This window comes from Streptopelia decaocto, assembly GCF_964273445.1.
Source record: "Streptopelia decaocto genome assembly, chromosome: 10".
NCBI lineage: Eukaryota > Metazoa > Chordata > Aves > Columbiformes > Columbidae > Streptopelia > Streptopelia decaocto.
Window position 1 is genome coordinate 718,940 of NC_138665.1, and position 24,341 is coordinate 743,280.

Here is a 24,341-nt window from a genome sequence, read left to right on the forward strand (position 1 = left end):
TGGCGCTGCCGCCTGCCAGCTGGGTGCTTCCTCTGCATCCTCAGCTCATGACTCTTGCCTGGGTCTCATCTCTCGTGTTGCCTCCAGCTCTGTGTTATTGTTGATCCAAGCTCCATGGGGATGTTTCAGCACTTCCCTGCTGTGGGCGTTTGCTGTGGGGCAGGGTGCTGCCAGCTCCCATCCTTCCTCTACCCACCAGCCCAAAGTTTCCTCCCCATCCTGGCAGAGGGAGAAGCTGCAGAGCCCCAGGGTTCTCTCCTGCCCCTTGTGCCCAGCTGGCTGCATCCTGGCCGCCTCCAGCCAGGAGGCTGTGTGGAAGCCCATGGACCTGACCCCGGGGGAATATTTTCCCTTGTCAATAATTAAGCATGTGGTGTTGACTCATCCAGGCAAGTGATGATGAAAGGCATGGCAGCTGGGCATGCTTCCAGCCTGGGCACTGCTGGATGTTGGTGCCCAGTGCTACCCCTGGCAGGGACCATCACCCCGGGCTGCTGCGGGCACCACTCAGACCTGCTGGGTGCCCCGAAATGGGCACTGGGGTTTGTCTGTGCCAGCCCTGTGTCCTTATATGCACTGTGCCAGTGCGCTTTTGTGCCCATTGTGCTGGAGCCCTTCCCTGCGTCCCCCCGGGTGCGGAGGGGCTGCCCCAGCAGCACGATCTCCTCTGCACAGCTGGCAGGGCAGGTGCTGCCCAAGGGAAGGAGCAGCAGCGGTTCAGGGAAGAGCCGCTGTCCCCAGCTGACCTTGGCTCTGTGCCTGTGTCAGCGCTGGCGCTGCCCGAGCAGAGCTGCCTGGAGGGTGTGGGGCCCCCAGCCTGGTGCATCTCGGGGCGGGGGGGTTGCTCTTCCTGTGGGTCCCGCAGCTGTGTGAGCCCCTCGGGCACAGCCTGGCACCCCGTTGGCACCAGCCCCACAGGGACCACCGGGGGCCTTGGTTTGGGGACATTGAATCATTTTGACTGGAAGAGGCCCTCAGGATCATTGAATCCAACCATAACCCAACTCTAGCACTAAACCATGTCCCTAAGAACCTCGTCTAAATGCCCTTTAAACACCTTCAGGGATGGTGTCTCCACCAGTGCCATGGGCAGCCTGTTCCAATGCCTGACAACCCTTTCCGTGAAGAATTTTCTCCTAATATTCAATCTAAACCTCCCCTGGTACAACTTGAGGCCACCTCCTCTCATCTTATCACTTGCAACCTGGGAGAAGAGCCCAACACCCTCTGTGCTCCAACCTCCTTTCATATAGTTGTAGACAGCGATAAGGTCTCCCCTCAGCTCCTTTTCTCCATGCTAAACAGCCCCAGTCCCCTCAACCACTCCTCGTCAGACTTGTTATCCAGACACTTCACCAGCCTTGTCGCCATCCTCTGCACTCTCTCTAGTATTTCAATGTCCTTTTTATGATGAGGGGCCCAAAATATGCCCCCATCCCGTGCTCTGGCAGCGCTCTTGCAGTGCCTGTCAGGCTGCTGCCCACGCTGGGGGCTGCACTGCCCCCCTGCTCTTCCCTAGGGCATCCCTGCCCCCTCCTGCCCCGCTCCCAGCCCCTTCTCCTGCTCCAAACCCCATGCTGGGACTCTGCTCTGTCTCCACCAGGTCCCCATTCACTAGCCCCCCCTGCTGCCCCTCCCATGTGGGCACTGCCGCCTCTCACAGCCCGTCCTCTGGGGTGACACTGAGCAGGGAGGGGATGACCTGCCCCATATGTCCTGGCAGCGTCAGGGCAAATCTGGGCTGGGCACGGTGTGGGGACACCGGTGAGGAGCTCACCCAGCTGTGGGGCACAGCTGCCCCCCAGGCACCTGGGGGCTGCAGCTGGAGGCAGACAGTGATGCCCAGGCACTGGGTGCCTTGTGGGTGCCCTGTGGATGCTTCACAGAGGCACTGTCAGCCCCCAGTCGGGGTAGGGGGTGGTGACAAGGGGCTGTCCTTCCATCCGGGGCCACTCAAATATTTGTGCAGGACGGTGACCAGGGAAGAGCCGTGCCCAGCAGAGACACTTGACAGCCAGAGTCGGCAGCACCATGGCAGCCTCAGCCCCTGTTGCGCCGGGTACCAGCCGAGGTGGCAGGGCCAGAGGGGTCACCTCTGCCCCCCTGGACACAGTCACCAGCCTGGCACTTCTCCTCTCCCTCCTCTTGCTTCTCCCTGGCTCCTTCCAGGTGGGTCTGAGCATGAGGGGTGGCTCCCAGGGCCCGGGGGGCTCAGCACCCCTTTCTCTGACCCATCCACCCCTCTGGGTGCTGCAGGAGCCTCGGGGAGCTGGGGGACACACAGCCTCCCGGCTGCCCCGCATGACGCCGTTCTGGAGGATGGTGGGCAGCAGACCCCTGGGTGCCCACTGCCGGCACGGCCTCGAGTGCATCACCAGGGCCTGCAGGTGAGCAGTGACCCCTGCCCGCTCCCCGCATCACCCCTGCCCAGCCTAACCTGCACCCCTGGGACCCCACACGCATCTCCATCCCCACAGTGTCTCCAGCCCTGGACCTACCCATGTACCTCCATGTCCCCAGCCGTGGGGCCCCACAAGTGACCCAACACCACCAGCCCCTTCAGCTTTGGGAGTTCTCCACTCTGGGACCCCCCGCCCCTATGCCACTCGCTGCTGCCCTCAGCCCAGGGACCTCCAGTGCCCCCCAGCCCCAGTGCCCCCAGCCTGGGCACCCCCATGGCTGAGCCCTAGCAGAGCCCAGCTTTGCCCCCCACCCCAGGTGCACCCAGCCCAGGGGTCACCCCTCCAGGGACCTCGGCACAACGCGCATGGCTGCTCTGCCCTGCAGGGCCGGGCGCTGTGCCCCACCGCCGTTCGAGTGCTGACAGCCACCAGCAGCTCCAGGAAAGCCCACCCTGCACTGGGACCACTGGAGAGCAGAGTGTGCCGTACCCTCACCACCAGGACAGGACGCCTCTGCAGCCATGTGCCCTGTGGGGCTGGGCTGGGGAAGGGCTGCAGCCCCAAGCCCCCTGGGGCAATGCCGTGCGTGGCTCAGCCACTCTGGATGTTTTAGAGGCAATAAAGCACCTGTTCCCCTGCCTGCAACCAGCAGCTTCCTGCCTGCCTGAGCCAACACAGGTTACATGTGTGTTGGGGGCCACATGAGCCTTGGGGTGGCAGAGGGTGGCATGTGGGACCTGTGGGCTCCTGTCTCATGTTTGATGGGTGCTGAGTCTGCCATAGCACCCACTCAACCCCCACCTGCCTAAATGGGTCCGGAGGGTGAGGGATGCTGGGGTGGCTGCGGGCAGAAGGGACACAGGGTCCCCAGGAGCCCATGGCACCCTACAGTGCCATTGCTTCTCTGTGTATGTGTGAGTGTTTGTGCGTACGCATGCATGTAGGTGTATATACATCCCTGTGCCTGTGTGTGTGTATTCGTGTGTGTGCATGTGACTCTGTGTGCACGGGAAGTATATGCTTGTGTGAATGTGTGTCTATGCATGTATAGAAGTGTGTGTATGTGGGTGTGTACATATGTGTCCATCAGTGTGCTTTCCTGTCTCTGCATGTGTATATGTGTGTGTGCCTGTATGTGCACGTGCACTGTGCACACAGGGGAGTGCAAGGTTCTGCGTGCGCAGGGTGTGTACACATGGGTGTGCACAAGCAGGTTTGCCTGTGCACACACGTGCAGGCTGGTGTGCACATATCTGTACGTGTGCATGTGTGTGCATGTCCATGTCTCTGTGTCTGTATGTCCTCACCTGTGCACGTCCATGTCTCTGTCTATGTGGATGTGTGTGTCTGTCCCTGCACCCACAGCGGCACACGTGTCCGTGTGTCCACCCATACACACACACCGGCACGCGTGTGCGTCTGTACAACCCCACACCACTACGTGTGTCCGTCTGTCCACAGGAGGTTCCATTTAAATTTGAGGAGAAACTTGTTCCCGGTGAGGGTGTCAGAGCCTGGCCCAGGCTGCCCAGGGAGGTTGTGGAGTCTCCTTCTGTGCAGACATTCCAACCCGCCTGGACACCTTCCTGTGTAACCTCATCTGGGTGTTCCTGCTCCATGGGGGGATTGCACTGGATGAGCTTTCCAGGTCCCTTCCAGTCCCTGACACTGTGATTCTGTGATTCTGTCCGCCTGCAGCGCTGCGCAGACTCCAACCGGCAGGGGGCGCCGCTGGCCGCCCGTCACTCCTCCCCCGCCGGGGCCGCCGCGGCGGCGGGTCCTGCCCGCTCAGTAGTGTCCGCCCCGCGGGCCGGGAGCGCCGGGAGCGCCGCGGGCGGCGGGGAGCGCAGGGCAGCGCGGGCGGGACGCCTCTCCGGAGGTGCCGCGGTGCCTGGGGCGGTTCAGCGGGTGCCGGCGAGCGAGCGGTGCCGCGGGACGGGGGAAGCGCGGCGGCGCAGCCCCGACCTCGGTGCCGGCCCCGCCCCCTCAGCGCCGGCCCCGCCCCCTCAGCGCCGGCCCCGCCCTCCCAGCGCCGGCCCCGCCCTCCCAGCGCCGGCCTCGCCCCTCAGCAGTGGCCCCTCCTTCTTAGTGCTTGCCCCGCCCCCTCAGCGCCGGCCCCGCCCTCTCAGCGCCGGGCCCGCCCTCTCAGCGCCGGCCCCGCCCTCTCAGCGCCGGCCCCGCCCCCTCAGTGCCGGTCCCGCCGCTCGGTGCCGGTCCCGCCGCTCGGTGCCGGCCCCGGTCCCGCCGCGCCGCTCGGTGCCAGTCCCGCCGCCGCCATGCGTAGCCGGAGCAACTCAGGCGTGCGGCTGGACGGGTACGCGCGGCTGGTGCAGCAGACGATCCTCCGGCACCAGGTGCGGGGGGGCTGGAACCCGCCTCGCCTTGGGCCCCTGAGCGCCCGCTGGCCGCTGGGCTGGGGAACCGCCAGGCCGGGTCAGGCGGGGTTAACTGGGAAAGGGGCCGCGGCCCCTCGGTTGTCCCTGTGCAGGACGCCGTGACGGGCCTGCTCCCCGCCAGCGCCGACCACCGCGATGCGTGGGTCCGGGACAACGTGTACAGCATCCTGGCCGTGTGGGGGCTGGGCCTGGCCTACCGCAAGAACGCGGACCGGGACGAGGACAAGGCCAAGGCCTACGAGCTGGAGCAGGTAGGAGGGGGCGGGCGGGACGGGGGCACGGGCTGGCGGTCCCGGCCTGGCCGGTGGTACCAGGCAGCCGCCGCCACCTCCCGGCTGGTTTGCTTGTGGCACGGCCCAGCTCGGGGCCAAAAGGGCAGCTGTGCACTGAGGACAGGGACAGGGCTGTCCCCGGGCTGGAGGTGGCAATAGGGAGACATGGCAGAGCCAGAGAGCTGCAGCTGGAGCCCAGCCCAACGGTCCAGCTCTGTGGCCCGGGGGTGACCTGGGACACAGCCCTTCTCGCAGGGGCTGGGGAGCTGTCCCCTCAGCCATGCCCTCGCTCCCCCTGCACGGCACAGCAGCTCGGCCTTGCTGGCAGGCTGAGAGATCTTGCTTTGCTCTGCTGTCGCCTGGGGAGCAGGGGCCGTGGAAATGTGAGCAAGGTCTCCGGTTACAGACGCCAGAGCCCTGCAAAGGTCAGCGGCCAGCTGATCCTGAGTCAGGGCTTCTCCTGGCTGCGTGGGGATTCATGAGGCTGTTTTCCTTGTTCCTGCAGAGCGTGGTGAAGCTGATGCGGGGACTGCTCCAGTGCATGATGAGACAGGTATGGGCTGGGGAGCGCCCCTGAGAGTTGAGTGGTCTCCTTGCAGCCCAGCTCCGCTACACAGACTGTCAGTCCCAGCTGTGCTGGCTCTCCCCTGACGAGTGGAGGGAAGGCCTCCTTCTAGCAAGTCTTGAAATATGCTCTGACTTGGCATCTGTCCGTGGTGGAATGGAAGTCCCGGTACTGTGGGCTGGTGGCCAGTGGAGCCTTTGCCAGCTGCTCTCTGGCTGATGCTGAGACTCCACAGCTCTTTTCCCTGAGAGCATTTGGGGTGACCCTTTTCTCTCCACACAGTGCCACTGTGGCTGTGGGCCCTCCAAGGCTGCACTCACTGCCTTGGTGCGTGAAGGGGCTCAGCCCAGAGGCTGTAGGATTTCTGCCCTGCTCCACGTGCTGGGCTGATGGCATGGGGCAGCCTTTGGCTCTGTGGCTACCAGACATTTCTGGAGACAGCATTTGAACCCCTGCATCTCTTTGCCCTTCTTAAGGTGGACAAGGTGGAGGCGTTCAAGTACAGTCAGAGCACCAAGGACTGCCTGCATGCCAAGTACAACACCCACACCTGTGCCACCGTGGTGGGGGACCACGAGTGGGGCCACCTCCAGTTGGATGCCACCTCCCTCTACCTGCTCATGCTGGCGCAAATGACGGCCTCAGGTGACGCTGTTGGGGATGCCACTTCAGCTGGGAGCCTGCTGATCTCCAGGGCCCTCCGTGTTCTCGGTTTGAGTACAGCTTCCTGGGTGCCAAACTACTGCCGTGGCCTCCCTGACTTCACTGTTTTCTTACACTCACAGCACCCATGGTCTATTTGGGCCCCTCAGTGTCCATTTGTCTAAGAGCCCCTGTTTGCCTGAAACCCCAGAGCTGCCATAGCGGGGTGGGGACAGAAGCCAGCCAGGACATGGCTCCCGTGGGGCAGGTCTGCAGTGAAGAGGAGCGATCCAACCTGAGTTACTGCAGCCCCTTCCTAGAGATGGTTGCTTGTGGGCTTGGAGCAATTAATGTGAATTCTTCCCCCTGCTTCAGGCCTCCACATAATTCACAGCCTGGATGAAGTCAACTTTATCCAAAACCTCGTGTTCTACATTGAAGCAGCCTACAAAACTGCGGTGGGTAGCTTGTGCTGGGGAAGGGGAGAGTGTCCCAGGGGTGCAGGTGGTTGGCTGGTGTCTGGGGGCAGCTGTGGGTCCCTCCTGAGCCTCGGTGGGCAGAGTCCCGTGGGTCCTGCTGGGAGCACCACTGATGGGTGGGATTCAAAGGCTTGCTGGCTGTGCTGTGACCGCTGCCTGCACCAACGTGCCACTGCCTCTGCACAGGACTTCGGGATATGGGAGCGTGGGGACAAGACAAACCGGGGCATTACCGAACTGAATGCGAGCTCCGTCGGCATGGCCAAGGTGAGCTGGGGAGAGGTGCTGAGTGGGTGCTGGAGAGCAGCAGTGGCCCTTCACTGCTTTTTTTACAGGGAAGGCCGGGCATCTTGAACTATTGAGGCTCAGTGCCCCATGCAGTGTTGCACTCCTGGGAAGGAAGACCTTTCTCCTTGCGTGCTGGGATAAAACTTTGACCCTCTTGCCTCGGTTTTGCCTAAATTGGGAGTGAGAAATTAATTGGCGTGTGTGGCAGAAATATCCAGGGTCCTGTTGATGTCTGGCTGCCTGTGGCTTTGGAGATGTGGTCACACTGACCAGTGGTGCTCTGCAGCCACAGCAGGATTTAAATTTGCTTACATTTGGTCAGTGCATTACACAGAGGGGCTGGCATGAGGTGGGAGCTCTTACAGACAAGCAGCACGGTAGAGGAGTCGCTGCTTTGGGTCTCGCCCTGCTTGCAGGCTGCCCTGGAGGCACTGGATGAGCTGGATCTCTTTGGAGCAAAGGGAGGCCCGCAGTCGGTGATACGGGTGCTGTCAGACGAGGTGCAGCACTGCCAGGTGAGACCCCCATGGGCTTTACGCCACTGCAGGATTAACCATCATCTGCTGGGGTTGTGGTTTGACTGATGCCCAGCAACCTAAACCCCTCCTCATTCCCCTGCACCCAGTCCATCCTCCACTCGATGCTGCCCAGGGCCTCCTCGTCCAAGGAGGTGGATGCTAGCGTGCTCTCTGTCATCTCCTACCCAGCGTTTGCTGTGGAGGACAGTGAGCTGGTGGAAATCACGAAGCAAGAGATCATCACGAAGCTGCAGGTGAGTGGCTTTGCCCTTGTCTCGCCCTTCCTGGGAGCCAGCTGCCCTGTTGTAGCCCTTTTTTCTCCAAAAACGTGCTCAGGGAGGGGGGTGCTGGCTATGTCCTTTCCCAGTCTGTGACTTGTGGCAGGGCTGTGCAGAGAACCAGTCCAGTGTGCTGTGGCCCTAGGCTGTGATTGTATTGCCGGAGCACTAGGTGACCAAGTGAGGGGGTATTTGGCTGGAGGAGACCCCCCATGCATCTGCACTGAAGGTATAAGGCATCTCATGCTGCACTTCCTGCTCAGCACCTCTTTCCTCCTCTTCCAGGGGCGCTATGGCTGCTGCCGCTTCCTCCGGGATGGATACAGGACCCCCAAAGAGGTAGGAGTCCCCAGCCCTGACAGACCTTGAGTGCCAAGCAGCAGCTGCCCTGGGTTGTGCTTGCAGCGCCCCCAGCAGCAGCACAAAGGCTGTGGGAAGATGAGAGCCCTGAGAAGCCGTGGGCAGTGTTATGTGTCTTGGCAAGGCTTCCCAAAGTGCCAGAGCCTCTGCAGAGGTGGCACATCCCACCCATGCCCACAGCAGATGGGCAGAGCTTGGCTCTGCCTGCATCTTGGGACCTGGTAGCGTTGTGTATCCTGGGCTGGGGGAGACGGGGCCGCTGCCCTGTGTGGGAGCCCTGCCAAGGTGAGCCCTCCCCGGCTCTCCCAGGGCCAGAGGAGGTGACCGTACAGTGCTCGTCTGTGACAACCATGGCTCTGCCACATCACTGGAGGTCACAAAGCAGCTTCTGCTTCTCCCAGCACAGCAGGCAGCTCGTGTACTGCCACACTTGGCTCTCAGCGGAGTGAGCAGAGGCTTTCCTCTGCTGCTTTGGGGAGGGAAAACAGGAAAATTTTATAAGCAACAGTCGCATTTGATGATGCAGAACCAGGAAATTGTACTTGGAGGCTCTTAAATTGTCACTGACTTTGGAGCCCATCAGTTTAGTGCCTCTAAATGCTTCTCCTCTGCTGTTCCTCTTCAGACCTGACCATAATAGGCAGCGTGCGTGGCTGCATCTCTCTAGAGCCAGAGAAGAGCAGCAGCATCTCCAGCTTTCCCAGCGCTCACGAGCTTTGCCAGCATGCAGAGCTGTGGGTTATTTCTGGGGAGCAGGGGAGCACGGGAAGGGCAGCGCTGCCTGCGGAAGCACTGCAGCTGGCTGCAGTCTGGTGGGAATCTGGGAGCTTGTGACTGGTGTGCAGGCACTATAGAAAACATCTGCTCCCTCTGTCCTTGCTGTCACCTCTGCTTGGCACTCTGCTAAGGCCAGCTCTCTTCCTTCTCTGCAACAAACGGTTAAAGCAGTTGGCAGGGCGCTGGAGCACAGGTCCCTGCGCCCTGCACATCTGGGGTGGGAGGATTTGGTCTTGAGCACCTCCCTGTGTCAGGTGGGATCCTGCTCTCTGTCCCTGTGTCACCAGCTCAATCCCCACACCTGGGCCAGCCTGGTGATGCTGGAGGAGGCAGGTGCTGAGGAGCCGGGGCAGAGCAGGTGAGGGGTGCAGGTGTCCCCAGTGCAGTGAGGGGGATGTTGTGATGTTGTACAAGGCTCTGGGGTGCTCTCCTGGGGCTGCCTTTGCCCAGGAAGGGTGAGTCCCTCTGGTGTCAGTGCAGGGGCCTTGGAAGGGGACACAGCCTGGAGGTGAAGCTGCTTTTTGGCTCTGCCTCAGCCATCAGATGCAGAGGAGGACTGGGAGGGCGTTTGAGGCTGGGGTCTCAGGGGAGCAGGAGACTTGTCTGTCCGAGGGGATCCTGCCACCCACCACCTTGCTGTCGTGCCCTCCCTGCAGGACCCTAGTCGCCCCTACTACGAACCTGCGGAGCTGAAGCTGTTCGAGAACATCGAGTGCGAGTGGCCTCTCTTTTGGGCGTACCTGATCATCGATGGAGTTTTCAGTGGAAACATGGAGCAGGCAAGGGAGGCAGGACCTGCCGGGCTGATGGAAGGAAGTCCCTGGCAAGGGAGGTGTGTGGGGAAAGGGTGCAGGGAGCCGTGACCCAGGGTAGATCCCCGCTCCTCTCTCCTCAGGTGGAGGAGTACCGGGAAGCCCTTGACGGGATTCTCATCAAGGGGAAGAATGGGATGCGCCTGATGCCAGAGCTGTACAGTGTCCCGCCCGACAAGGTGAGTGGTACTGAGCTACAATGGGAGCGGGAATTTGTCGTTACCAGATAGGTAGGTTTTAACTGCTTATTAACCCAAATTGGTAGTAAAGCAGCATGTATAGGGCATGGAAAACTCATGTAAAAACACTGTGTCTTGGAGCTGTTATAAAACCACATTGGATAATAAAATAAACTGCCTTTTTTCCCCAAAGCATTTCTTGCCCCCTTACACAAGGGTGCTTTGCTGCCAATCTGCTGGCCTGGAGTCAGAGTCCTCTGAGAGCTCAGGACACATGGACATGGGCTGAGGGGCCTGCGCTGAGCTCCCGTTCAGTGGTGAGCGTGTTTGCGTGGGCCTGGGCTGAGTGCAGCGGCCTCCCGATGCTCAGGGGGTACAGGAGAGGTGCTCTCCCTGCCAGCATCGAGAGCATCACCCCACTGCTCTTGGGGTGTCAGTCGTTCCCATGGGTGGCCCATGTTGGGAACCCAGACACAGTCTGTGCAGCTGCTTTGTTGTCTGACGCAGGTGCCTGGGGGCAATCACGAGAAGAGGGGAAGAATGTAGCCAAGGATGTTTTGGACCCTCTGTAGCAAATGCTTTCGGAGGCTCTTGTTTTAAGCCTTGAGCTGCTGGACTTCAATATGCAATGATGATGCTTCCCTCAGCATCTGGTGTCTGTGGATCCCTCCCTGACCTCCTGACTTGTCTTCCAGGTGGATGAGGAGTACAGGAACCCCCACACTGTGGACAGGATACCCATGGGCAAGCTGCCGCTCATGTGGGGACAGTCCCTCTACATCCTGGGCTGCCTGATGGCTGAGGTAAGCTCAGCCCTGCTGGTGGAGAGGGCTGTGGGTCCGGGCACTGAGCTTTGAAAGGGCAAATGCTGCCACTCTGAGCCACCTACTATATGGAAGGTGTCACCTCCATCTCCTAAGACCTCTTAAAGGGGGGTTGTCCATAGGCATCACCCGTTCTACCCTGCCCATGAAATGTTTGTCTCCTCATGCCTCTTTTTCCTCAGGGATTTCTAGCTCCCGGTGAAATAGATCCCCTCAACCGCCGGTTTGCGACTGTCCCCAAGCCCGATGTGGTGGTCCAAGGTGAGGGAAAGGGACGGGTCCCAAATCCTGTGCCTGGCAGGCTTGAGAACTGTCCTGTCCTCCTGCCACTCAGCAGGGAAGGCTTGGGTGTAGAGAGTCTTAGGAGCAAGGTGGACCTCTGGAGTGGGAACTGGTTCCCAAAGGACCTCAGCTGCTTCTACGTGATGTGGCACCTTGAATGTGTCCTCAAAGGCCAGGGGCAGTGCTGTTGCACATTTGTGCCCATGCCACGCTGAGCCTGTCATCTCTCCGCAGTGTGCATCCTGGCAGAGACAGAGGGGATCAAGGCTGTCCTGAGGAAGGAGGGCATCGACGTGGAGACTGTGGCGGATGTCTACCCCATCAGAGTGCAGCCTGCTCGCATCCTTAGCCACATCTACGCCCGGCTGGGTGAGCTGGGCTCCTCGCTCTTGCAGCAAAGGGGCTGCAGAAGGGTCTGTCCCATCTCCTGGCACTTTTGCTCATAGATGCTCATGTCCTGCCCTGCTGCTCTCTGCCTGGCTGACAAGAGCTCTGCCACACATTCCTGGGCCTGGTAAAGCTGCTCCTGCCCACAGGGAGCTGTGTGGCTGTCAGTGCTGTTCAGGGTGACTCTGAAGGGGATAAAGCTTTGGCATTGCAGTTTCACAGTCACCCCAGGGACAGGCACAGGCTCTGATCCATATGGATGGACCCAGTGTGGGCAGGAGCCAGCTTTTGTTCCTGTACCCAGATCTCAATGGAGGAGGCAAGCCAGAGTCCAGAGGAGGGTCTCCTGGCAGGCCCTGGCTGAGAGCGCCTGTAGCTCAGGCTGGACGGCTGTTGTTGGAGGGTTGGCAGGGCTGAGTGTGAGGGGAGGCTGTGCTCCAGAGCTCTGCACACTCATTCCCTGGTGCTGTGGCCCCTTGGACATGGGGCTTGCTGTGCAGGAGCTGGAGACACAGCCTGGGCCACAGGAGAAACCTGATCCCCCGCAAGCTGCACACACACGCTAATTTAAGCCACCAAAAGGCCAAGTGTGACATGGGCAAAGGGGGCAGGGGAGCAGCCTGGCACCTGCCAGGCCTGACATGACCAAGGGGGGATGCTGCTTCTGCACCATCCTGGGTTCTGGGAGTAATCCAGGAGCAACGGCAACTCTGATAGAGCTGTCAGCTTTGAGGGGCCAGTCCTCCGCAAGGGAAAACCTGCCGCAGCTTCTGACATCCCCAAAGAGGGAGGTGTGGCGTGTTGTGGAGGTTGGGGTGGGCTGTATGTCCCTGTTTCAGCAAGAGTCCCTGGGGAGGGTCTGTCTGTCTCTAGCGCCCTGGGCATGGCTGGGGAGCAGAATAGCACTGTCCCTCAGAGCTGTGCCAGCTCAACACAGGGTCCTGGGGTACCCCAACCACAAACCAGCCTTCTCCTGCTGGCTGGTAGCACAGGGGCCTGTCTCTGCTGCTGGACCCCCTTTTGTGGGAAGGCTTGCACTGAAACCTCCTCCTCCTGCCCTCCTAGGCCGCAACAAGCAGATGAGCCTGACGGGACGGCCCTACCGGAACATGGGTGTCCTTGGGACCTCCAAACTCTACAACATCAGGAAGAACATCTTTACCTTTACCCCACAGGTGGGTGGCATTGCACAGGCTCATTCCAAGCTGTCAGGTGATCGGGAACTGGGCAGGAGGTTTCTCCACTCGCTGAGTGCTTGAGTTGTTCTCTGAACAGCCTGAGAGGATGGAGCGGCCTCAGCTCCATGATGTGAAACACCAGAGTTAGTCCTGGCTGTGTGTGTGCTGGGAGGAGATGGTGTCAGCTTCTGATGATCAGTGTTGGGGAAAACCTCTGCTCACTCTGACAAGGGCACCAGGAGGAGGTTGATGGTCGGACAGGGATCCGTCTGTCCCTTGTGTGCAGCATGGTGTGGGGACAAGCAGGGCTGCGAGCCTGGCACTGCAGGAAGCGTGATTTGCTTGGGATAGGCACAGCACGGACCGGCTGTGTAGGGCCTGGGTGCCACTGCCGCTGCTGAGCTGTGCTGTTACCTCTGTAGCTGTTGGTGTCCAGTAGCTGCTCTGGGGTTTGAAGCTCCCTTTCTAGACTGTACTACCAGGTAGTACAGTCAAAGCAAGAGCGAAGCTACCGGTGCAAAGGAGCATCTCTCCTGGGCACACTGCGGCTGGCCTGGCTGGGCACCTGTAGGAAGACAGGGGTGGCACCAAAGTGACTTAGTGGTGGGGTAAGGGCTGCTCATGTCTCCTGCTGTCCTTGCAGTTCATAGACCAGCAGCAGTTCTACCTGGCTCTGGACAACAAGATGATTGTGGAGATGCTGAGGACAGACCTCTCCTACCTCTGCAGCCGCTGGAGGATGACAGGGCAGCCAACCATCACCTTCCCCATCTCCCACACCATGCTTGGTATGGATGCTCTAGCCTTTGCAGGGCGTTTGGCTAGAACAGGCCTGAGAATCGGGCTCTGCGGGAGGAAGAGGGTGGGCAGATGTCTCAGTAATGGGGACACGGTGGGCTGGAACAGTCAGTAGCTTCCTGTAAAGAGCTTACGGCTCAAAAGAGCCACACTGAGCTGGCAGCTGTCCTGGCAGCGAGCGGGGCTGCCTGCCAAGCACAAGTGCCTGCAGCTCAGGGGAGGTCTGCTGGCACAGGGGTATTTGGTCTCTGGGCAGCTGGGCTTGTTGGGAGGCCTTTTGGGAGCAAGACCAAAAAAAAGTAATTCCCCTGTTAAAGTGTTCTTGGAGCTCTTCCTGCATCTTGATTCTTCACTAAGGCTGCCTTCTAAAGACTTTCCTACACAACAGGGAGGGGAAAACAGCAACCCAGAAGGAGCAAAGAGCTTTGCAATGGCGCAGAGCAAAACTGGCTTCTCTGGAGCAACTCACAGCTTTCCTATGAGCCTGGGGCAGGGAAGGGACTCTGTTCTGCTTTCTGGCATTTTTGACTCTCCTCGTGTACTTGAAGTGCCTTTAGTGTCTTGAGCATCTTTGCTGTGGGGCCTCCTGCCCCCAGCAGCATCACCCCCTCCACTGCCTCGTGTGAGAGCCAGGGACAGGGCAGGGGCTGGTTGGGTGCTGCTGTTGGTACTGCCGGCTTCAGCCCGAGGTGAAATCCCAGGAGCCTGGAGTGCGCCTTGGCCTGGTGTTCCTGGAATCCAGCCTGGACAGTCCTGAATTTCCCTTTCTGGGCGGTGCTTTTGGTGCCACAGCCTGGCCGTACACCCCAAAGCAAGAGTCTGGCCGATGCCTTGTGCTTTGTGTGCTGTGTTACCCTCTTTGAGCAGGAGAGCCTGACTGCCTGTGTCTTTGTCCCCAACAGATGAAACCGGCAGCAACGTGCACCCCACAGTGCTGGCAACGCTGCGGAAGCTGCAGGACGGTTACTTCGGTGGCGCAAGGTGAGCGCAGCTTCCTGGGGTGCAGGAGGGGAGCGGGCTGGTGGCCCCCAAGAGCCTGGTTGTGAGGGTACCTGCTGAGCCTGAGCATCAGCTGCTGGGGGACAAGCTGTGGATGATACACTGGGCTGTGCTAGGCTGTCAGTGCACCCCAGGGCTACTATCCCAACAGAGGAGATGCAAGAGAGGACATATGTCTTCCTTCCATTAAACCCATGGCTGCAGGATCTCTCTAATTGCTTTTGGGCAGCCCTTCTGTGCCCACCTGTGGCTGGAGGAGTTGCAGGCAGCTAAAGCAGGCCCTGGGGCTTGTGTTCGTTCCTGGGCGAGTGTGTCTCCCCGTGCCAAAGGGCCTGCCCCGGGTCCAAGGAGGCAAAGCCAAGGGTGTTGCCTCCCCCTTCTTTCTGTGTGACCTCCCCTCCTCTCGCCCAGGATCCAGACGGGTAAGTTGTCGGAGTTCCTGACAACGTCGTGCCGAACGCACCTCAGCTTTATGGACCCTGGGCCAGAGGGTAAGGTCTTTGCCAAGAGTTACAAGCTCAGCATTGGCAGCTTTGAGGAGCTAGACGCCGAGGAGTGGCTGCATGGCTTGCAGATAGCAGAGGATGGTAAGGGGGAACAGGCCGGTCGCTGCTGTGGTGTGGCAAATGCCACCCATAAACCTGTAAAACCCAACCTCCCTGCCAGCAGCTACTACTGTGTTCTTTATATACTTGGGCTTTCACAGTGTTTTGGTTCCCATCTGACTCTCCATCAATTAATCTTATCAGGGTGGCACTCATGGTGACACCAGTGGGGTGGGACTGGGTGAATTGATGCAGCTGCTGTACCCCCTTGCTGGAGGGGTTTCCCAGCCAGCCAGGGCTGAGGCTGGTGGACACAGCATGGACGATGCTCTGGAACAAGCCGTTCCAACTTCCGTAGGCTGTTGCATGGGGAAGAGATGAAGGCTCAGCAATCTGTCTCCACTCAGGAGATTTAGCCGAGCATCTTTGTTGCACAAGTGATGGTGCAGAAAGTGATGTCTCAGTGCCTGAGGTGATGGGGAAGAGACACCATGTCCCCGAGCAATCTCTGAGTGTTGTTTTTCCAAAGCCTTTGCCCCGCCCTGGGCAGAGCTAACCCACTGGGTGCCAAATTGCGGCCCTGCTGCTGTGGATAGGGTGCCTGAGAGGGCCTTGGCCCACCACAGCATGGTGGACCCACCTTGTCCTGAGACCACGGTGGGGTGCCTGTTGTGCTCCCCTTGCAGGCAGGCCTGTGTTTGTCCTCCTGCGTGACCTAGTGCTGGTCATCTTCCCAGCCTTCCCGTCAGTCTGCTCTGCCTCTGCTGCTCCTGTAGCCAGTGTTTGCACGGCTGCAACTCTGAATACTTATTTCTCTTGCCCCGCTCTTGCTTCGCCTGTGGTTTCCTTGCAGGCTGCACCCGGGCTTCTCCAACAGGAGACAGGGCCTGCCTGGCCTCTGCAGCAGCTAGAAGATGCTCGATTTTAAGTTTTTCCTGTGGTCAGATGCTGCAGCCGGGCAGGATGATGTTCTCAAGCCTGATGTCTGGGGCACTCCTCCAGCCGAGCCTTCAGGCGCTGGCACAAGGTGTCCACACCAGGTGTGGACAGGGGATGCTGTGCTGTTGGCCTCGGATGCCGCCGGCAGCTCAGCTCCTGGGGCAGATGCACCGTGGAGCTTGGCTGGCAGCTGCAGAGCAGCGAGGCTCTGCCTTGCCCCACTAGCTGCAAGTGCATTGACAGCTCTGCCAAGTAGTGCCTTGCCTTGCCATGAGACAACTTACCCCAGGGCATCATCCTCCCCAATGGGCAGCGTGTTAATCTCCCAGCTGAGCAGAGATGAGGTCTCTGAGCAGCCTCCCCCATGTCATAGTTAGGCATTGGTGGCTCTGGGGCGCTTCATGTGACATTGGGAGCAATGGGAGCTGCTGGAGGCTGGGCAAAGAGCAAGGCAGAAACTAACTCCTCTAACTCCTAATTAGAAAAAGTGGTAATTTCTAATTAGAAATAACTGTTGCAACACCCACCCTGCCTCACTCCAGTGCTGGAGTCCTGCTTGGATGGGGCCCTTGGTGTGCTGGGGTGCTCCTAAGTGGTCTCTCCTGCAACAGGCTGCCCCTGGCTGTGCCTCCTCTTGCCCAGAGGGACAGAGCGCAAGGGTTTCACCATGGGGTTTGAGCAGACCCACTGTCCTTGTGCAGGCATGGACAAGACACACACCCCATCGTTTCCTTCATCCAGGTGGGACTTGGAGGGAGCCCCAGCTGGCAGGCAGTGTTGCAGGCAGCGGAGCAGTGCAGGAACAGGCGTGCCACGGCTGCTGTGCTTTGTAAGCCTGGCTTCTGGCACTGTCCCCCTTGCTGCCAGCACTAGCCCCATGTTGTTGCTTTGTGCAGCCAGCAAAGCTTTGCCCGTGTCAAGGCACAGCTGAGGAGCTCTCCAGGGCCTGGGGATGCCCTGCCATAAAGCAGCTGATCCCCCCCTTCTGCCTCCCCTTCCAGCGGACACATACGATGAGGTTGCTCAGTACTTGGACCACCTGCTGCAGCGCACGGTTCCGCAGTCGAACCTCCCTCCCACTGCCCAGCGGGGAGGGCTGAACCGCTTCCGAGCTGCTGTCCATACCACCCGTGACCTCATGTCCCTGGCATCCAAGGCCAAGGACCTTCACATCCAGGGTGGGTAATGCCAGTGCCGTCAGCACCTTCGCTCAAGCCCAGGGGTGAGGCTGAGGTGCTTCGGGAGCTTTCCCAGCTGGGTGATGCTGGGGCCCCGGGAAAGCGTGTCATGGGCTGCAAAGCAACCCAGTCTTTGCCTGGGCAAAGGCACAGTGTGTCCATCATGTCAGTCCTGGCCGTGAAGTATCTTGGAGTTGGTGCTTGTGCAGTCCTCAGTGAAACTGCTGCATGATGAGTGATGGCAGCTCACTGTGGCATTCCCCTGACTGGGCGGGCAGGGGCTGCTGCGGGAGCAGAGTGTCAGATGGGAGGTGGTTTGGGGCACAGCAGTGGTGGTTGGGGTTGAGAAGTGTCTGCACCAACCTTGCCTTTCTTTTAGATGTTGGCATGTACGTCCCCAGCAAGATCTTCCAGGCGTCCCAGCAGTCGGTCAAGCTGCTGAGTTCACCTGTCCAGCAGGATGTGGATGGCAAGGTGAGCCCTGTCCCTCTGGGTCTGTCTGAGTAATGCTGTCCTTTCAGCTGGAGCCAGAGGGTCCTTGTGGGGCTGCATGGGGAAGGCTTGGTGTTTGGCAAGGGCAATATCCACGGGTGAATGACCTTGCCTCCATAACCAGACTGCACTTGGTGTGGAGTGCTGATGGTGCTAACCAGGAGCACGGGCCTCCCTTCCCCCAGAGCCACATGCTCCATGCAGAGATGAACCTGCCCCGTGATAAGGATGGCAACGTGGACTGCAAGGCACTGGTGGACCAGCTGCGCATCTGCCCCACACTGCAGGAGCAAGCAGACATCCTCTACATGCTCCACATCCTCAAGTACACTGAGCTCCAATTCCTGCTGGCTCACTGAGCAGAGAGAGCCAGCGCAGCCGTGCATGCGTCCCAACCTACAAACCCGGGGGCTGCCAGGGAGCTGCTGCAGGGCACGTTGCTGCCTGTAACCCCACATCTCCTTTACTGCAGGGGTCCCGACTGGCACACCGGGCTCGACAGCGAGCCTGGCCCCACCGTCAAGGAGCTCCTCACTGAGCTGTACGTGCGCGTGGGGAACACGCGCCAGTGGGCTCTGATCCGCTACATCTCTGGCATCCTCAAGAAGAAGGTGGAAGCTCTGGATGAGGTAACAACCATGCAGCTGGCCTGTAGCAGGCTGAGTCTGTCGGGGAGGAGGCAGCAGAGTGGGCAGGCAAACCGTGGCTGCATCAGCACTGCCTCCCTCTGCCTTGTGCTGAGGATCCCAAACCCTTAGCTGTTGGTGACGCTTAGGACAACCCTTTCTGCCCCCAGGCCTGCACTGACCTCCTGTCTCACCAGAAGCACTTGACGGTGGGGCTGCCCCCGGAGCCGCGTGAGAAGACAATCTCTGCGTGCGTGTGGCACCTCTCCCTCCCCATGGTTGCTGGGCTGGACGGGAGGCTGCTGCTCCAGAGTCTGTGGGCAGGAGCGGCTCTGGGTGGCTGTCCCCAGCCTGTCTCTCTCCTCTCTGGGCTGTACAGACCAGGAGGGACGCAGGGCTCACTCTGTCGTCCCTCACCTGCTCTGCCATTCATTCCCTCCCCAGCCCGATGCCCTACGAGGAGCTCGTTCGCCTCATTGATGAAGCCAGCGAGAAGAACCTCAGCGTGTCCATCCTCACCCAGGTGAGGGGCCAGGGCGGCAGGAGACCCCACAGCTGGACGTCTGGCCTGGCAAGGAGCAGTGGGGTGATCTGCCTCTTCCCCTCCAGGAGATCATGGTTTACTTGGCCATGTACATACGCACAGAGCCTGTACTCTTTGCTGAGATGTTCCGCATCCGCATAGGGCTCATCATCCAGGTGATGGCAACAGAGCTGGCGCACTCCCTGCACTGCTCGGGTACGTGTGGTGGGCACAGCACCATGGCTGGGGTGGGTGCTGCGGTGCTGGGGGCCCTGTCAGCCAGCAAGGAGAAGTGCTGCTAAAAAAGGGCAGCTCAGCACCAGGATGAGACCCTGCATGAAGAGGTCTGCAGCCAGGACTGTTCTCAGGCAGCACAGGGGGGTCGTTTCACTGTGGTCTCTTGAGGCATGTGTTGGGCTGGCAGGGGGAAGAGTCCCTGTTGTAGGCAGCACCTGGGGTTGGCGTATGTCCTTGGAGGATGAGATCCTGTACCAGTGCTTCCCCTGCTAACAGAATGGGGTGCTGGGTAGAAATGTCCCAGGAGCGCTGTAAAGTGAGGCACAACATCCCAACTCTGCTCTCTCCAGCTGGAGAAGCCACCGAGAACCTGATGAATCTCAGCCCGTCCGACATGAAGAGCCTGCTCTACCACATCATCTCTGGGAAGGAGTTTGGGGTGGAAAGAAGTGGTAAGACACTCAGCAGGGTTGCAAGAGCATCTCTGGGCAAAGCTGGGTCCTGATGCAGAGCGTGGCCACCTCCAGGTGTTCCCACCTGTAGGGGACGTCCCTGTCCTCCTGCACATTCAGCACAGCGGCTTCTGCACTGCAGTGGTCCAGCGAGAAGCTGTGCTCTTCAGCAGGGTGCTGCTGAGCTGATCTCCAGGAATCAAACACAAGTCCCGTGGCTATTGGGGCTTTGCTTAGTTTTGCCCTTGGCCTGGTCGGGCCTGAATTGAAGCAGTTCTGTGCTGGGCTCATGGATCTCTGATGCTGGCTGGGACAGAGAGCAAGGGTGTGCAGAGGGACCAGTGCCTGAGCAGCGATGAGGGACAGCCGTGCCTGCTCTAGACCTCTCTTCCCCTCTAGTGCGATCAGTCGACTCATCGGTCACCGCTGCTATCTCCATCTGCGAGGTGGGGGCTGTTGGGGCCACCAAACCTGAGCGTGCTGGCATCGTCAGGCTGAAAAGTGAGATCAAACAGGTGAGGGCAGGTGGTGCAGGCTGCTCCTGCCAGCTTTTCTGGGGGACAAGCAGCTACAGGACAGGCAGGATTGATGGGAGGGCAGGAGGGAGCTCTTGGGTTTCAGAGAGCTTACAGTTGCTTCCAGGAGCTCCTTTTGCCCCCAGTCCTGCCCTGGGGGGAGAACTGGGGTAAATCTGTGAGTGGGGTGGAGGTTGCTCTGATGGTGCAGTGCCGGGGAGCACAGGGGTGCTTGAGAAGGTGCGTGGGTGGGCAGGACCATGCAGCGTCCCAGGTGTGGCTGGTGGCCTGGTGGGCCTCCTTCAGCAGCAGAAACTTCATCTCCTCCTTCTTTTACAGCAACTGGAAAAACGTAGGCAGTCTCTGACTGGGAATAAGGTGAAGCCATCCTGGTCCTTCTGTAGCCTCAGCTTTTACCCCTCATGCCACACAGCAGGACAGCTTCCGAGCATGCATGAGTTAACAAGCTTTCCTAAACAAACCCGCTGAGCAAGCTGCTGCAGCACTGAGCTGGCTTCTCCGTTCCGCATGCTCAGGGTTGCTCTGTTCGGGGCAGGGGAGGGGGCTGGCTCCCTGGAAGGGGTCAGCGTGGCTGGAGATGCTGCAGGGCCCCAGCACAGCCGGGGAGCTCCCTTGTGAGTGGGACCTGCCACGTTTGGTGGGTGTAGTGGCGTTACAGCCAGCCGGGAGCTGTGCTCCATAGCTGTTATGGCTGAACAGATAGCACGATACCCTCAGAAACACGCACAGCATGGTGGCATGACCAGCAGTGGCCCTGCGGGGCAGTTGGTGGATCCTGTCTGTAGCCTCCCCAGCCATTTCCTCTTGGGGGAAGAGGCTCCTGCCCAGCTACAAAGGACAAGGACCAACTCTGGTGCCTGGCACGTGCCCAGGAGGAGCCCTGAGCTCTAGGGTGTCCTCAGACAGACAGGGTCTGCGGGGACCAGGCTGATGCAGCAGGTTTACGGCCACCCCGCCACAGTGTGAAACGTGGCATCACAGAGGGACCATGTATGTGCTGAGGTGGGCTGTCTGTGGGTAGCAACCTTGCTGCTGGTCCTCCGGTCTGCCCGAGACTAAATCCCTGTGTGCGGCAGCAGCCAACGGAGCAGTAGCAGCCCCGCTCCTGTGTGCTGGCCGGCATGAGCCCCCTGCTGCCACAGCACCGGCGTTTGGGGGCCCTGGAGCCGCTCCATGCCCCGGTGTGGTCCTTCCTCTCTGATGCTGATGTGAGGCTTCCCACAGCTCGCCTCTTGAAACTACCTCTCCATCTCCAGCTAATTGCAGTCTCTGGAATAACCGCCCTGTGACCTGAGCTCGGTCCGTGCTGCCGCTGCTCTGCCTGCTGCTCTGGCTGCCCCGCTCTGGCACAGTCTGATTTTTGCCTCTCCCTTTCTCCTTCAGCCTCTGAGTTTGCAGTCCCCGGAGGCCGACCTGACGTCCTCTCTGGTAATCTGCATTTGTTGGCTGCACACACAGGATATGTCCTGTTTGTGGCTGCAGAAAGGAGCTGTGCTCCAGGGGTGCTGCAGGGTGGGCTTTGCCATGGGCAGGGGGTGGCAGCTCTGCCCTGGGAACCAGGCTGGGCGAGCACAAACTCTTGGGCAGCAGTGGGCCACGTTCTTGTGGGGTATTTGATTTTACAGCAGTCTCTATGGTCCTTGTTTTGTCTGCCCAGTCTGGTGGGCACTCAGAGCTGCTGGGCAAGGGCTCCTTTTCAAGCATGCTGGAAGGCCAGGGCAGTAAGGACAGCCGCCAGGGCCAGTGGCAGCGGAGACGGCGACTGGATGGGGCCCTCAACCGTGTCCCTATGGGCTTCTACCAGCAAGTGTGGAAGGTTCTGCAGAAGGTGAGCTGGACATCTGGCTGGCTCCGCTCCATGCATGTGAGCCTGTGGTCCCAGGCACCAGCCTTGCCAGCGGGCACCCAGGGCTGGTCCCCGATGCTGTGTAGATACGTGCTTCATGGACAAGGCCTGCAGCTGGCCCTGGAAAGCTGGGGAAGACTTGGACCTGCCCTGTAGGCGTGCAGGACCTACCTTAGGCTGTGCCGAACCTTGCATAAGGGGGTTAGGTCTGCTCAGGTGCTTTATATGTCAGCCAGGCAGGGGCAAGGCTGGGGCCACAGCTGATGCAGCTCCAGGTACAGCTTATCCTCAGCATGGTAAGCCAGGGAGCAGAGCCCTGTGCTGTTTGTGGGTGGGCTCCAGCTGGTGCCGAACTGGTGGGAAAGGAATAATGCTGTACAAAGAGTCAGGGGAGCGCAGGCAGCACGTGCCAGTGCTCAAGTGGAAGCAAGTTGGTGGGCTGGATATACCTTTCTTAGCACAGTGCTTCTCCAGGTCATAACCGTGGCCTCTCCTTCTTGTTCTGCAGTGCCATGGCCTCTCTGTGGAGGGCTTTGTTCTTCCCTCTTCAACAACCAGAGAGGTAGGAGGTTTATGTGAAGGGGAGACAGGGCAGGTGGGTTGGTGTTGGGTGCTGGGTTGCCCTGGGTGAGTGCCCAGCATAGCTCAGGACTTGTGCTGGTGATACAGTGCATTTCTCTCTCCCTCCTCACAGATGACCCCAGGGGAAATGAAATTTGCTGTGCACGTGGAGTCGGTTCTCAACCGCGTGTCCCAGCCAGAGTACAGGCAGCTGCTGGTGGAGACCATCTTAGTGCTCACCATGCTGGTGGACATGGAGGTGCACACCATCGGCAACATCATAGCTGTGGAGAAGATCCTGCAAATAGCAAATGACCTCTTCTATGAGGAGCAGGTAGGGGCCAGGGCTGCTGGCTGCGTTCCCCACAGCTGCGCAGGGTTCACCCACCTGGAGGGTCCTGCCTGTTGCACCTATTGTGTTCATGGGGCGCAGCGAAGATGTAGTGTCCTTCTGCCACTCACTATCGATGTGCAACGGAGGATGTTTGGGGTGGAAGCTGGTGAGGGGGCTGTCCTTATTCCTAATGCTGCCTTTCTCCTTCCCTGTCCAAATCCCAGAAAGCCCTGGGCGCTGATGACCACATGCTGGAGAGGGATCCTGCCACGGGCATCTGCTGCCTGATGTACGACAGCGCGCCGAGCGGCCGCTTCGGCACCATGACCTACCTGTCCAAGTCGGTGGCCATCTATGTGTACGACTTCCTGCCCGCCGACGGCTGCTCCATGCAGTAGCTCTTGCGGCTCCTCTCCTCAGGTTGCAGACACTGCAGGAGGATTGTTTCATACAGCTTTTAAAGGGGGACATTAGGCTAGTTTGCAGGCAGCCTGCGTGGCCATGTCTCCTCCCAGTCCTGGCCTGCGGTGGGCGCGGGGCTCCCCGCAGGAGGCACGTGTGCTGAGCGGAGCTGGGCCTGCCCGCAGCCCGCGGAGCGAGGGCTGGCAGGGAAAGGCTGAGCTTTCAAACCTGCTTGTGTTAGAGTGTCTGCCTGCGTGGCTCCTCCTTGGCTATCGCCCCTGGGGGGCCTGTGTCTGAGGGAGACAGAAAGTCCCCTCGCCAGGTGTGTGTGCTCGGCCCTGCAGCGCTCCTGCCCAGCTCACGCTCTCCCTGCCTCCAGCGGGTTTGACGTTTTTAACCTGTTCCGTGCTGCTTTTTATTCCAAATCTGCAGGGTTTATACTAGTGTAGGCTGGAGCTCTTGCTCTTCCTGCTGCTGATGGAAAAGCTTTGTTAGAGGGGATGCTGCCTGAGGCTCTCTCCCAGCACACCCAAAATCAAAGCAGTCCTGTGCAGCCCATCATGCCCCTCTCAGGGGTCTGGTGTGTGTAGCTGGGGAGGCTGGGGGAGCCAGGAGCATCCCAAGGTGGTAACAGATCCCTGTTAGCACCAAGCTGTGAGTACAGGGCTTCTGGCTGGCTGGGGGATATCGCCAGCAGCCGCTCCCTGCTGTCTCCTGTGCCCTGGCAGCATTGCTAATGGGCAAGTCATAGAATGATTTGGGTTGGAAGAGACCCTTAAGATCATTGAGCCCAACCGTAATCTTAACTCCAGCACTAAACTATGTCCCTAAGAACCTCGTCTCTGCGTCTGTTCAACCTTCCAGGGATGGTGACTCCAGCACTGCCCTGGGCAGCCTGTTCCAATGCCCCACAGCCCTTTGGGGAAGAAATTGTTCCTAAATCCAACCTCAGCCTCCCCTGGCGCAACTTGAGGCCGTTTCCGCTCATCCTAAAGTCACAGGTTCCCCAGTTCGTATGTGCCCTGTGCAGCAGCTCTGAGCTGGCTGCTTGGCCCAGCGTTAGCTGTGCTGTCACCAGGGTGCTGAGCCCTGAGCTCTGCCCCACACCCACAGCCGTGCAGGACCGGGTGGGGACATCGGGGGTGTCCCAGCTCTGCTGTTCTGCAGGTCAAACCCCACACACAATAACGTGATTGGACTGATTGGGATCAGGCACACAGAACACAAAGTGGTG

General features: G+C 59.8%; 1 protein-coding gene across 1 annotated transcript; it reads left to right on the forward strand.

The window, feature by feature from the left end:
* The first annotated feature begins 4,585 nt into the window (after positions 1-4,585).
* Positions 4,586-23,941, forward strand: PHKA1 (phosphorylase kinase regulatory subunit alpha 1). Its single transcript, XM_082062093.1, has 33 exons — positions 4,586-4,756; positions 4,891-5,049; positions 5,576-5,623; positions 6,112-6,280; positions 6,653-6,735; positions 6,943-7,023; positions 7,461-7,559; positions 7,670-7,816; positions 8,126-8,179; positions 9,634-9,756; positions 9,873-9,968; positions 10,664-10,771; positions 10,975-11,053; positions 11,309-11,443; positions 12,527-12,636; positions 13,283-13,427; positions 14,340-14,418; positions 14,848-14,927; positions 16,922-17,098; positions 17,478-17,572; positions 17,776-17,915; positions 18,063-18,219; positions 18,387-18,466; positions 18,661-18,739; positions 18,826-18,955; positions 19,327-19,428; positions 19,828-19,943; positions 20,283-20,321; positions 21,348-21,392; positions 21,622-21,792; positions 22,319-22,372; positions 22,505-22,705; positions 22,930-23,941. Exons 1-33 carry the CDS (start codon positions 4,679-4,681, stop codon positions 23,101-23,103), a joined length of 3,633 nt encoding a protein of 1,210 aa, XP_081918219.1. The 5' UTR covers positions 4,586-4,678; the 3' UTR covers positions 23,104-23,941.
* Positions 23,942-24,341: the final 400 nt, after the last annotated feature.